The following is a 12,305-nucleotide window of genomic DNA, read 5'->3' on the forward strand; positions in this document are numbered from 1 at the left end:
AAGGAGTGAGGTGAGTTCAGTCATCAGAAGAAAGATGTTTTTCTAGCTCCAAACTATGGCAACTCTACTGTAACAAATACCAAAAATATGAAAGTGGTTTGGAAGTGGGTAATGGGTAGAAGTTAGAAGAATTTTGAGGAACATGATGGAAAAGTCCTAGATTGCCTTGAACAGACTGTTAGTAGAAATATGGGTGTTAAAGACTGCTGGTGTGGTCTCAGAGGAAATGAGGAACGTGATTTGGGAAACTGGAGGGAAGGGGGTTCTGTTATATAATGGTAGAAAGCTTAGATTGTGTCCTATAATTATACAGAAAACAGAACTTGTAAGCAATGAATTTGGGTATTTGGTTGAGATTTCCAAGCAAAATATTGAAGGTGTGACCTGGTTTCTTCTTGGTTGCTTTTAGTAAAATGTGAGAGAGCAACGGAGAGAACTGTTACAAAAAGGAAGCAGAATTTGATTTGGGAAATTCTCAGCCTACACAGATTGCAAACAATGCTGAAGTTAAGAGATCCACTGCCAGGAAAGCATGCTCTGGAGAGTAAACCAATGATGTAGTTGCACAGCTTCTTTTTGATTAAAAATGTTTTAAATTGTAGTAAAATATACATAAAAGTTATCATCTTAACCATTTTTAAGTGTGGATAGACTTTTGCTAGTATTTGGAAAGTACAAAAGGTTAGCACATTCAAGTATATAGAGGGCTCTTTGAAGGGGTGTAAGACTCAGAAGCCAAAAACAGATGAAATTATTCAGGAAAGATCTGAGGAGTAGCCTGTTTTTTAATAAAGTGAATCTCCGTGACCCACAAAGTTTTTGAGAATGCTATACCAACAAAAACATTGTCAAGTTGGACTAAAAGGGACAGAGGACGAAAATGAAAAGACTCTCAAAATTCTACAGGCAGAAAACATGCTGAGAAAAACTACTCAGTGGCAGACATGTGTTACTCTTCATGAAAAAGGATGATTCCAAGGGTGGAGAGCTCCAAAGAGTGGAGTCAGGGGTCCAGAAGGCAGAGGCATGAGCCATGTAAGTTATTTCCAGGTTTTGAAACTTAATGGAGTTTGCCTAGGTGGACTTCAAAAGTGATTAACTGACTCTTTTTCTTCATTTTCTCCCTTCTTGAATGAGAATGGATCTGTTACGCTATGCCTGTCCCACCACTGTATTTCTAGAGCACAAACTTGCTTTCTAGTTTCACAGCTCCACAGGTAGAGGATTTTGCCCCAGGACACATTATATCCAGAACTGCACCCATAATTTAGATGATTAGATATGAGATTTTAGACTTAAGTTGATACTGTAATGGGCTGAGACTCTGGGGGGCCTTGGAATGGGTGAAGGTATTTCTCATGTGGGATGTATGAGTCTTTGAGGACTGGCAGTGAACTGTGATAGGCTGAATAATGGTCCCCCATAAAGATAGCCAAGTCTTAATCCCTGGAACCTGTGAATATGTTGTACATAGTAAAAGGGATTTTGTAGAAGTGACATATACTGACATAAAGACACAAGACCTTTGGGTCAGAGATACAATTTATTACTCATAGCCAAAAAAAAAAAAAAAAAAAAAAAAAAAGGAGCCAGATCAGCATTGTGGGTTGGTTTCCCATGCCCCAATTCCCACAGGTGTTAGCTCTGCACACAGTGGGGGCTGCTGGTACATCCTCTCACCCTTCCCTACAGGGAGATTACTCATTACTCCTGGAATGCACGCAAATGTCTCCAGGGAGGTAGGAAAAGGCTTTATCTTTATTTCCCTGGGATGTTTCTTGGGAAAATGTCTCTAGTTTCACCATTCTGGAATGTCCCCTTACACAAGTGTTCTTAACTTAAATGCAAATACTTTCAATCAGAGGATCCAGACTGTGCAGAAATGTGAGCTATTCATGGAAAATTGTCTTCCAACTGTATTTTAAGCACCAAGCAGGGGGGAAAATCTATTACCTTTAATAGAATAGAAAATCTGAAAAATCAAATATTTCTGCTAACCTATATGATTTTAGAGAAAGACCACACCCAAAGAAACATCACCCAGTGGGGTCAGAAAATATGTAAAGAGAGGCAGAAGTTGAAATTAGTTTGAGGAAGACCTATTAAGCAATTAAATTGCTTAATTTTCAGCAATGATGTGAGGAAGCAACATCAATCAATGCCGTTTTGGGATGCTTATAGAGATTATCTGACAAAATCAGATTTTAAAATGTAAAAACGGCGAAGAAATTTGCCATACATTTAATTATTATTCCTGGGAATATGACCTCATGTTACAGGCATTAGATGTTATTGATTTTTTTCTCCAGCAAATGTAAATGGAATATCCATTTGCTATGTATCATGCAAGATGACACGATCTCTGCTCCTATGGAGCATTCATTCCAAGGTGGCAGGTTGACAGAACTAGTAATCACATAAATAAATACAAATATTACAAATTACATACTACCCAGAAAACAAAGAAATAAAAGGAAGAATAAAGAAGGATGTACCCAAACTAAAGTGGTTAGGAAAGACCTCTTTAAAGAAGTAACATATAATTCAATCTATTCTCAAAATAGAAGTCAGAGTGAGTTTTTTAAAACCTAATTCACATCATGTCTTTCCTCCACAGAACCCAACTGCTCTCCATTTCACTGACAAAAATCCAGAGCCCCTATAATGGTCTAGAGCCCTTCATGATTTGGTCCCCAAGTAGTTCCCTGACCTCCTTTCTTATTACTTTCTATAGCACTTATTATCTTCTAAATATTATAAAGGTTATTTATTATGTTTATTGTCTCTCTCTCTCCTTGCCAGAACATAAGCTCCACTAGAGAATTGTCTGTTTTCTTCATTTTGTATCCCAAATGTGTCTAGAATGGTACCTGACCTCTAATAGAAGTTCATTAAATTTTTGTTCAATGAACATAAAATTACATTATGATTTTATTAGTATTAAAATATAACAAAAATAAAAACAAAGTTATCACATACACTGCTGTATTAACATTTAAATACAACAGATAAAAAATCACAAAATAAGAACTGCAGAAACAAAAACCAGGTAAGATTTGTTTACACAACATTGTAAAGCAACTATACTCCAATTAAAAAAAAAAAAGATTTATTTAACGTGGTAGGTGTGCTTGCCTGTTCATAAGTTCATTCCAGTCTGGAACACAGGAGGATAATGCTACTCGCATATCTGCTGCGCCATTTAATCCATTCCTTTCCTTTGCTTTTAACTGGGTTAAGACCGAAAACCCTAGTTCACACAAACTAGTTGCTGTGAATGGTAATAGCAGCAGGATACTCTTTCGGCTTATCAAAGGAAAGTCTTCCTTTATCTTAATCCAAAATGCTGATAAACTTAGTGTTTCATAATCATTCTTCGATGTATATGAAGAACTGAGCTGCAATAATTCATTTTCTTCCTCAGGCACCAAGTTTAACTCAATTATTGATTCTGGGTTTCGAAAAGCAAATGGATCTTTTACCCAACAATTCTGTCTTAATGTTTCAAATTTCTCTTCTGGGAATAAATGGTTAAAGGTTTGGCAGAGAGAAGTGAGGTGCAACAATATCTCTAGTTTTATTTCTTCCAAAATGTTTTCATTGATAACATTCTCTTCAATGTGCTGCAAAAACCTTGGAAACATGTAGTAGCTAGGACAGTTGCTTTTAAGCCTCGCTTGCCACAACAGTAACGCCTTCTGGAATCCTTGGATACGTTCGGCCTGTTGGAATATGTCACTGTTTTTCCCCTGTAGTTTTAAACGTAGTTCATTAAGGATGCCAAAAATATCAGTTAAATATGCCAGTTTCGTTACCCAAATATCATCCTCAAAAATAGCTGCCAAATGAGACTTCTTTTCAATGAGAAAAATGTGGATCTCATTCCTGAGTTCGTAAACCCTGCTCAGTATTTTCCCTTGAGACAACCAACGAACTTTGGTGTGATACAGTAAGTGGGTATAATTAGCTCCAATCTCCGAACAAAACGTTTCAAGAAGTCGGCTGTTTAGTGAGCTCCCTTTAATAAAGTTAACAACTTTCACTGCCTTTTTCAATACTTCCATGAGCTTCTGTGGAATCTCTCTGGATGCTAACGCTTCACGATGTATAAAACAATGATTCCACGCACCACTAGTAACTTCTAGCAATTTTTTAATTACTCTGCTCTGTTTTCCAGTGATGTTTGCTGTTCCATCACTTGTAATTCCTTTGCAGTTTTTCCAGTTTAATTTATACTGACCAACAATGCACTTTTCTAATTCTGTGAAAATATCTAATCCACTTAGGTGTGAGGTTAAGTTTAAACAACACAAAAAATCCTCCATAAAATCTCCTTGCCACGCATATCTGACATAGACTAAAAGTGCTGTGCAGCTTCCAGTATCTGTGCTTTCATCAAGCTGGATTGCAAAATCTATTCCCGACTGTAACCGAGTAATAAGCATTGCCTCTAAATGTTCGGCAATTGTACAAATTCGAAGAGATATTGTGTTATCACTAGGAATCGTTTTTAATTTATCAGCAGATTTATCATCAAAAATTGTACGCACCATATCCAAACATGCTGGAAGAATAATTTTTTCAGCAGCTGTGTGAGCCATTTTCTCTTTTGCCACATGATATGCAACTAAATATGATGATAATAAGGTTTTCTCACTAACAGTAGTAGAGCAGCTAAGAAATTGTGTTGATGACTTTACATCTATTTTCTTTCTTTGAAAATATTCAAGAGGCTTATCAATAAGTTCAGCATGCTGTGTTTCTAAGTGCCTTTTTAATTTTGAAGGTTTTAAGCTTTCATTTGCAAGAATATTATTACAAATAACACACTGAGGTCTGTCATTTTCAAAGGGTTTTTCACATTTGATAAAACCGTATTTTAAATAATCTTCATTATAACGCCTTGCAGTTACTTTTTTCTTTTTGAAACGTGGCTCAAACGAAGTTGATGTCTGCAGATTAGAGTCAATAGTTTTCTCAATATTGTCACTATTCATACTTCCAGATCCAGCAGTAGAACTTGAACATGCTTCTGCATACTTTGCTTCATTATTCCTCTTTCTTTTAAAAAAGAAATGATCCATTTTAAAAGCAATTTTGAATAAAATATTATAATTGCCACTAACTATAATTGTCACTAATATATATATATATATATATATATATATATATATTTTTTTTTTTTTTACTGCCTAGATAACATCTTTCCAAAAAATGCAGTTTGCAACTGAATCTCAGTGGAACATCTCAGACTTTATATCCATTTGCAAGTCATGGTAATATACAACTAGACTGCAGATCAACCTTGTTATTATGAAAACCAAATAAGACATCAGCGGACAATGATTTAAAAACCATTTCTTAGGCAATCAATGTACATTCTATTCATCATATCCCCTCCATCAAATATCTTTCCACATATTGAAACTGACCTTAGTATTCCTTGCAAGGTGTATAATTCTGGCAAAGGATTCATGTAAAGCACTCTGATATTTTATATTTTATTTTGTTTTTAAAAATGTTCGTCATGACTCACAAAATTGATTTCATGACCTACTAAATGGGTCACATGCATAATGTGAAAAACACTGATATAGAGATGTTTTCCTCTTTTGTGTTAGTGGCTTGACTACGTCTGCTTGATGATCAAAGAAACTAGCTGATCTGCTAAACTGTTGGCTGATACAGAAACCTTCTTGAAGTGGTAGGTATATATCATTCCTGATTTTCATTCCTGATACTTTTTGATAGGAAGGGTTTTTAAGAGTGCCAGTATGGTCTGATCTTGTGAGGTTCCAATGAGGTTTTCAATGGCTAGGTCAACTATAAGGTTGGAGTTGGTGACATATTTTTAGAACTGTCTTGGAATGCATCCTTGACCTGGGAATAAGACCAGAGATATGACATTAAGCATTACAATACAGAGAAATAGTGTTGCCAGCTATAGGGACCTTTACAGAATCCAAGGTCATGGGTGCTGAAGCAAAAAGCTGGTAGCTCTCAACACAATGTTATATAGGCTTAGGCCTTTTTCTGTAAGGCAAACCACCTCAACCAAGATTGGGAGATAGAAAAAATGATATAAGACCTGGGAGTTGGCATCAGGAGATGCAAAGTACATTGACGAAGCTAAACACAGCAAACCATGGAGGAGCACAATTCATTCACTATATATACTTCCTCTTAGTTCAGTCTGGCCATGCCCATCTTGTAAGTACTTCCCGCACTGCTCTCTTTGAACTTAGGATATTTGGGTCTTATCAGCATAATACAGCACTTCCTTACAAACCACTCCATCAAATAATGCCACTTTGGGGAGGTGGGGGAGGAAGGGTAAAGTCTTACATTTACTGTAGTGTTTATTAGAAATTAAACATTTTAACAGTGTTAATAGTTTTATTAGGATTGTTTGCACTAACTAGATTTTATTTTCTGTAATTCTTGATGCTCTGGCATTTGGGTTCTCACTAATCAGAGAGGGAACTAATCCTCCCAGGGTTGGGTAATTCCTAGAGATAGCAAACAACTTGACTGATAGCTCAACCCAGGAACACAACTTTAGAGCCAGCCCTACCCACACTTCCCCCACCCTCCCAAATCAGGTTCTTATTCTCCAGATATTCCCCTGCCCTGTTTACCCCAGGGCCAGGTAACCATGAACTAGGGACAGCCCCCATGCCCTGAATCCTGGTGAAACTGTTAAGAAAGCCAATCTGAAACCTGCTTACCTTGCTTGGCCAATTCCTCCTGAGAAAACCACAATACAGGCTTTTCCACATTTCCCCTTCCACCCCCTCTCCCTCCTGCCCAACCCTGGTGCTTCCCATGTGGCCACCCTGTATAGCATGGCACAGCATGCCCTACCTCCTGTATCTAGGGATCTGCGAGTATAAAAACTACCTACGTCATGACAGCCATTTCAAGTCTGTTTGCCTTATCATACCTGATTAAAACAAATCGCAGGTAAATCATTTTTACTTCATCTTTGTTCTGGTTACAAAGTTACAAAGTTGCATAGTTTGGCCCTAATCCTATTTTCCACATAATGTCTGTTATTTTTTAGCATAAATTTTGCATTCCATGAGTTCTTCTAAGTCATAGTGTTAAAGCTGAAATACCCGTATCTCGAGATTACTTTTATTACTTGCCTGGTGAATGGATTCCCCCAATCACTTGAGAGGAAGATTGGAATCCTTCAGTTTTGGGGACATACTAAATATTTGTCATTCTAGCTATCACCCATCCTTCACCTGTGAGTGAAACAGTATCATACAGTACACAAGTAAGGTATAGGTTTCAGGAATACCAGGCAGCACTCAAAATGTGTTACAAATTATCTGAATGCCATCAGTTTTCACCAGCCTGTCACCACTGTATTTATGTGGGGGCCTAATCTTTTAATAATAAAGCCAGCTTTGAAAGAGGCATCAGAGCAGATGGTGACCTTGAAACAAGATGTTGCCAGATGGAGAAGGCCTTAGTGAGATTCTTCCCTGAGACTTCATTACTTATTTTTAACAGTAAACTTGAAGGGGACTTACATTATGTCATGTATACTGCACTTTTTAAAATTTTAATAAGCTTTATTTTTTTTAAGAGCAACTTTAGGTTCACAGCGAAACTGAGCAAAAGATAGAGATTTCCCATATATTTCCTGCCCCCACCTATGCACAGTCTTCGCCATCACCAACACCCCCCACCGGAGTGGTACATGTTACAGCTGATAGACCTACAGTGTCACATCATAAACACCCGAAGTCCACCCTTTACATTAAGGTTCACTCTTCGTGTTGTACACCCCATGGATTTTGACAAATGTATAATGACATGTATCCATCATTATGGTTTCATAGAGTATTTTCACTGCCCTAAAAATCCTGTGCCTCTGCCTCCCTTCTTTCCTATCCCCACTCTCACTGCCACCAATCTCTAACAGTCACTGAATTTTTTTTTTTTTTTTTAACCAGCTTAGCTCCACAGTTTTGCCTTTTCCAGAGTGCCATACCGTTGGAATTATACGTATATAGACTTTTCAGATTGGCTTCTTTCACTTAGTAATACGCATTTAAGGTTCCTCCATGTATTTTCATGACTTGATAGCTCATTTCTTTTTAGCACTGAAAAATACTTCATTGTCTGGCTGTAACAGTTTATTTATCCATTCACCTACTGAAAGACATCTTAGTTGCTTCCAAATTTTGGCAATTATGAATAAAGCTGCTACAAACATTGGTTATAGGTTTTTGTGTGGACAAAAGTTTTCAACTCCTTTGGGTAAATACTAAGGAAACTGACTGCTGCATCGTATGTACAAGTACATTTTTAAAGAGTATCCCAGCAAAGGTTGTGTATCCTTTTGTTGCTGGAGCTTGTCAATATTGTGGGCACAGATTATGCTTTATAGATAAAGCATAGATGTTGCTCAACTTTTTTTTTGCAATAGTGCCAGCTTTTGTTAACATAACTCACACACGCTGACAGACTTCAAATAATGCCAAAGGGACTGCTCTAGGATTTCCTGAGTTGTGATGGCCTACTCTGGTACTGAGTTATTCTGTTGATGTCTCTGAAATGAACTGCCAATAAACAGAACCAAGTCAGAACTGAGGGGTAAAGGCGGCTGGTGAGATGGGTTACACAATTTAGTATAATTCAGTGAGAAAGAGGGACATGGGGAGCTGTCAAGATAAGACTATTTGGTCAGTTTGGCATTGGACAAATACTAAATCTTGAATTTAGGAGCAGATATTTTGAGATTAAAAGTTTTAAAGGGCATTCTAGAACAATGTTCTTGGAATGCAGCTTCAGGAATGTGCCAGAAAGGTGGCAGCAGGAGCCATCTGAGAAAACGTTGCTATAGGGAGTAGGGTTAAGTTGTAATATGCAAGAGATCAAAATGTATAACCTTGTCTCTAGGCTAGCAGTCTCTTGGCATAGTTTTCCGTGTTTAGTAACATAAAGCATTGGTGTCAACAGGAAGACCTACAAATAGGGGCAAAGGTCAGGGTTTATTAGGATGGTGGCATTTTTAGGTGTTGGTTGCCTTAGGAGGGGCTTGAAAATATCAACTTGATTAGTTATTATATTATGAATGCTTTAACTAGGACCAGTTGCTAGAGATCTAATGTATATGGTACCTGATTATACTTAAAAAAGAGTACATATGGGGGGAATTCAGGGCCTGGTCTGAGAAATGGGCAAAGCTTTTCTTTGGAGGTCTTATGTCCTGTCTGCCAAGGTAGTTAGTAGGACTAAAGAGTTTATGGCAGATGCCTATTGGATGTCACAGCATTGTGGACAACATCAATATATTAAATCAGAACTAAACTGCTGAAAAAGCAACTGCATCTAAATCTCTTTGATGAATAAGAAGAGTTGGAGAGCAATTCACAACAGCCTTGAAGCAATCTGACTCAGATATATAACTGCCCTTAATAGCTGAAAGAGAACATTTATTGATTCTTCCTGTCATAGTGAAGGATGCTCACTTGTTTTTAATGTTCCTTCCCTCCACATGAAATTTCAAACCACTACAATTTTATCCTGTATGCCACCTCTCCCCAGATATTTTATAGACATTTACCTTATACAGTTAAAGAAAAACAGTGTTAAAACGCTCTCCAAACTCTTTTGTTTGCCCTCTCTTTTCTTTATCTATGTCTCTGAAAGGTGCCTTAATGGCAAGTCACAGGAGTTTGGAGGGACAGGTTCAAACCTGAGGGTTTTGGTCTAACCGTAAGTTTTGGAACTTTAAACAGAGATATTCTCAATTAGAACTCAATGTAAATCAGAGCATATACATATGTTAACATGAATAACTACATGTGTGATTCCATAACCCAGATGGGTTCTGCTGGGACAGGTCCTTTCTGGCCAAAACTTCAAAAATCTATAGATGTGTGCACTGATGCTTAAGATGTGTGTGTTGAGGCTGACTGCTGTGGATATATAACCACATTTCAGAGCAATAATGCTCTTTAATTGGGTGTGCATCTATCTTAGCCATTCTTTAGGACAGAATTTCAATTAAGGTGACCAAATACCTGTAGCTGAAAGTTTCTTATATACCAAGGTGCAATAATAATGACCTATTCCTAGAACAGTGTTTGTTGTAATGGTAGGTACTCAGTAAATGTATTTGAAAGATTGAATGAGAGAATGACAACTGTAGCAAACTGTACCATGTACATTGTTTTTATTAATCAATGAAAAATAAGTTACCAAACTATATTTGAACAATTTGGTAATATGTAAGACAAAGGTTAGTAAGACCTATTCTTTAAAATTGGATCAACGATATTCTATTTCAAAATAAACTGCTTATAATGTTAAGTAGTAGAAACAATGGTCTTATAAAAACATAAATGTAAACTATATTCAGATTTATCTTATAAAGCCTAACACTTAAATCTACCTGAAAATAAGAAACACATTAAAAAAAACTAATATCTCATTTGTATTACAATAAGTAATTATTCTTTTAGACAAAAACAATTGTCTTTAAATCATTCTGTTCTTTTATATTTTTACTATTCTCATTTCAATCCAGTTCTCTGTGGGCGTTCATAATCGGCTATACTTCAGACTGTTATATCCAAAAAGTATTCTTAAAGGGCTTACTCTCTCTCCTCAAGCAGACAATTCACCTACAATAATAGCAGACATAGTATATTAGGGTATAGACCTGATTGATGTGGGGATGAAAGCATGGGGAAGTCCTTTTCTAACTGAAAGAGGATGCAAGGTAACAGCTAAATGGGAGTCAGAAGTAGAAAATGTTGCAAGCTTGACAGAAGAAGGTATGAAATAGTTGTTTACAAAAGTGGTGCTACGAATGGACTAGGAAAATGTGTTAGGATTTTAAGCAGGTCTGCATGATTGCCTTACATGCTTAATGCAATGATCATTATTGCTATGATGCTTGATAGGTGTGGTCTTTAATTCCCTGCCATGAATTTTTACCTCTCAGACATATTTCCATGGTGCTATTATCTTCTAAAAATACAGCTCCGATCAGTTTCCTCATAATTCAAAAACCTCTATCGGCTCTGAGCAGTGTAATCTCCTCAGGATAATGTCGTTTAAATCTAAGCCTCATCCTATCTCTCTAGGTTTCTCCTTCATCCCATATCTCCATACTATTCTACACTTTAAGCGCTAAGACTATGGGAGTTCTTGAAATACCTCATGCACTTTCATGCTTCTGCTTTCGTTCTGGCTGGTACTCCCCTTGCCTTAAGTCATTTGAAATCCTATTCATTCTTCATGATTTAGCTCAAATGCTACAGCATTCATCCAATCAACTAACATGCAAGTATTTACAATGTGCCAAGTCCTGGGGATACAAAGCAAGAAAATGAATAGTGATATATTCATATAAGGGAACACCTGCTCAGCTGTTACAAGGAATGAACTAGAGTTACATAACACTGACAAATCTTACATTACGTTAAAGAAAGCTGCCAAAGGATATACACATTTCTGATTGTTAAAACTATGCAAAACAGCACTATATGCAATCAAAAATTAAAAGGGTGGTTACCTTGGTCAAGAGGGAACATAACGGGATTGGGTGGAGCAGACAAAGGACATCAGTTATATAATAACTATTTCTCCAGTTGGGTGTCAAGTACATATGTATTAGTTATAGTTTTATTTCTACGTTTTGTCTGTCTAAAGATATTCTATTTTTAAAAGGGATGGTTAAAGCGTGATTCCTTCCTGAAGGCATTGCAAACCTGTCCCATAACCAGTAATTTAAAATTATGTTCTTTCTGTCTCTGGTATTCTCCTTTGTTTCCTGTATTGCCATTGTGCACACATCAGTAATACTTAGGCCTTAAGAGTTGGAACTTGCAGGTACGAGCTTTAAGTAGATTAGAATGTAACCCTCTTCCCAGGAGACTCCCGTTTGCTCCAGTTCTCCAGGGACCTAACTAGGCCTAAGAACCTCAGCCTGACCCCTTCAGCTGACCCGAGAACATCTTCCCTCGGATCCCGGATCGCTGACCCCTTCCCCCGGTAGACGTCCATTCGCCCCCTGAGCAAAAGCAAAACGTGCCTCCCGCCAACGAACCCCGGAATGTCTCCCTTTAGTGGACTCCGGACCACTCCCACCAGAGGTTGCCTTTCTTCCTTCTCACCTCCAGCCTCACGCCGCGAGCCTCGCGCCTCGCCTGCCGACCCGCGGTGCGCCTCGCCCCCCATTCTCTACACAACACCACTTCCAGTCTAACCTCAACGCTCAACAGAAATCACACTTCCAGCCGGGAAAGAGCTGACTCGGTCCTCTGCGCATGCGCGGA

General features: G+C 37.7%; 1 protein-coding gene across 6 annotated transcripts; it reads right to left on the bottom strand.

The window, feature by feature from the left end:
• Positions 1-1,530: 1,530 nt before the first annotated feature.
• FAM200B (family with sequence similarity 200 member B) lies at positions 1,531-12,297 on the bottom strand. 6 transcript variants are annotated; one of them, XM_082461993.1, is made up of 4 exons: positions 12,144-12,275; positions 11,185-11,335; positions 5,433-5,880; positions 1,531-5,061 (listed from the first exon to the last, which is right to left on the bottom strand). In XM_082461993.1, the coding sequence occupies exons 3-4, from the start codon at positions 5,474-5,476 to the stop codon at positions 3,114-3,116; spliced, it is 1,992 nt and encodes a 663-aa protein (XP_082318119.1). In that variant the 5' UTR covers positions 5,477-5,880; positions 11,185-11,335; positions 12,144-12,275; the 3' UTR covers positions 1,531-3,113. The 6 variants fall into 6 exon arrangements, 5 of the variants coding, with proteins under 5 accessions (XP_082318119.1, XP_082318120.1, XP_082318118.1 ...); XM_082461994.1 differs by lacking the exon at positions 12,144-12,275 and adding an exon at positions 11,543-12,129; XM_082461992.1 differs by lacking the exon at positions 11,185-11,335 and having other exon boundaries at positions 12,144-12,297.
• Between the last annotated feature and the right edge of the window lie 8 nt (positions 12,298-12,305).

Source organism: Balaenoptera physalus (assembly GCF_965194825.1).
Source record: "Balaenoptera physalus genome assembly, chromosome: 5".
NCBI lineage: Eukaryota > Metazoa > Chordata > Mammalia > Artiodactyla > Balaenopteridae > Balaenoptera > Balaenoptera physalus.

What these genes read in the sequence shown, in the direction of transcription:
- FAM200B (XM_082461992.1), bottom strand. Translation starts at nt 5,476, where the DNA reads ATGAATCCTTTGCCAGAATTATACACCTTGCAAGGAATACTAAG. An exon ending in ACCTTGCAAGGAATACTAAG is followed by an intron (nt 5,062 to 5,432) that starts GTCAGTTTCAAT and finishes CTTTTTTAAAAG; the next exon opens with AAAGAGGAATAATGAAGCAA.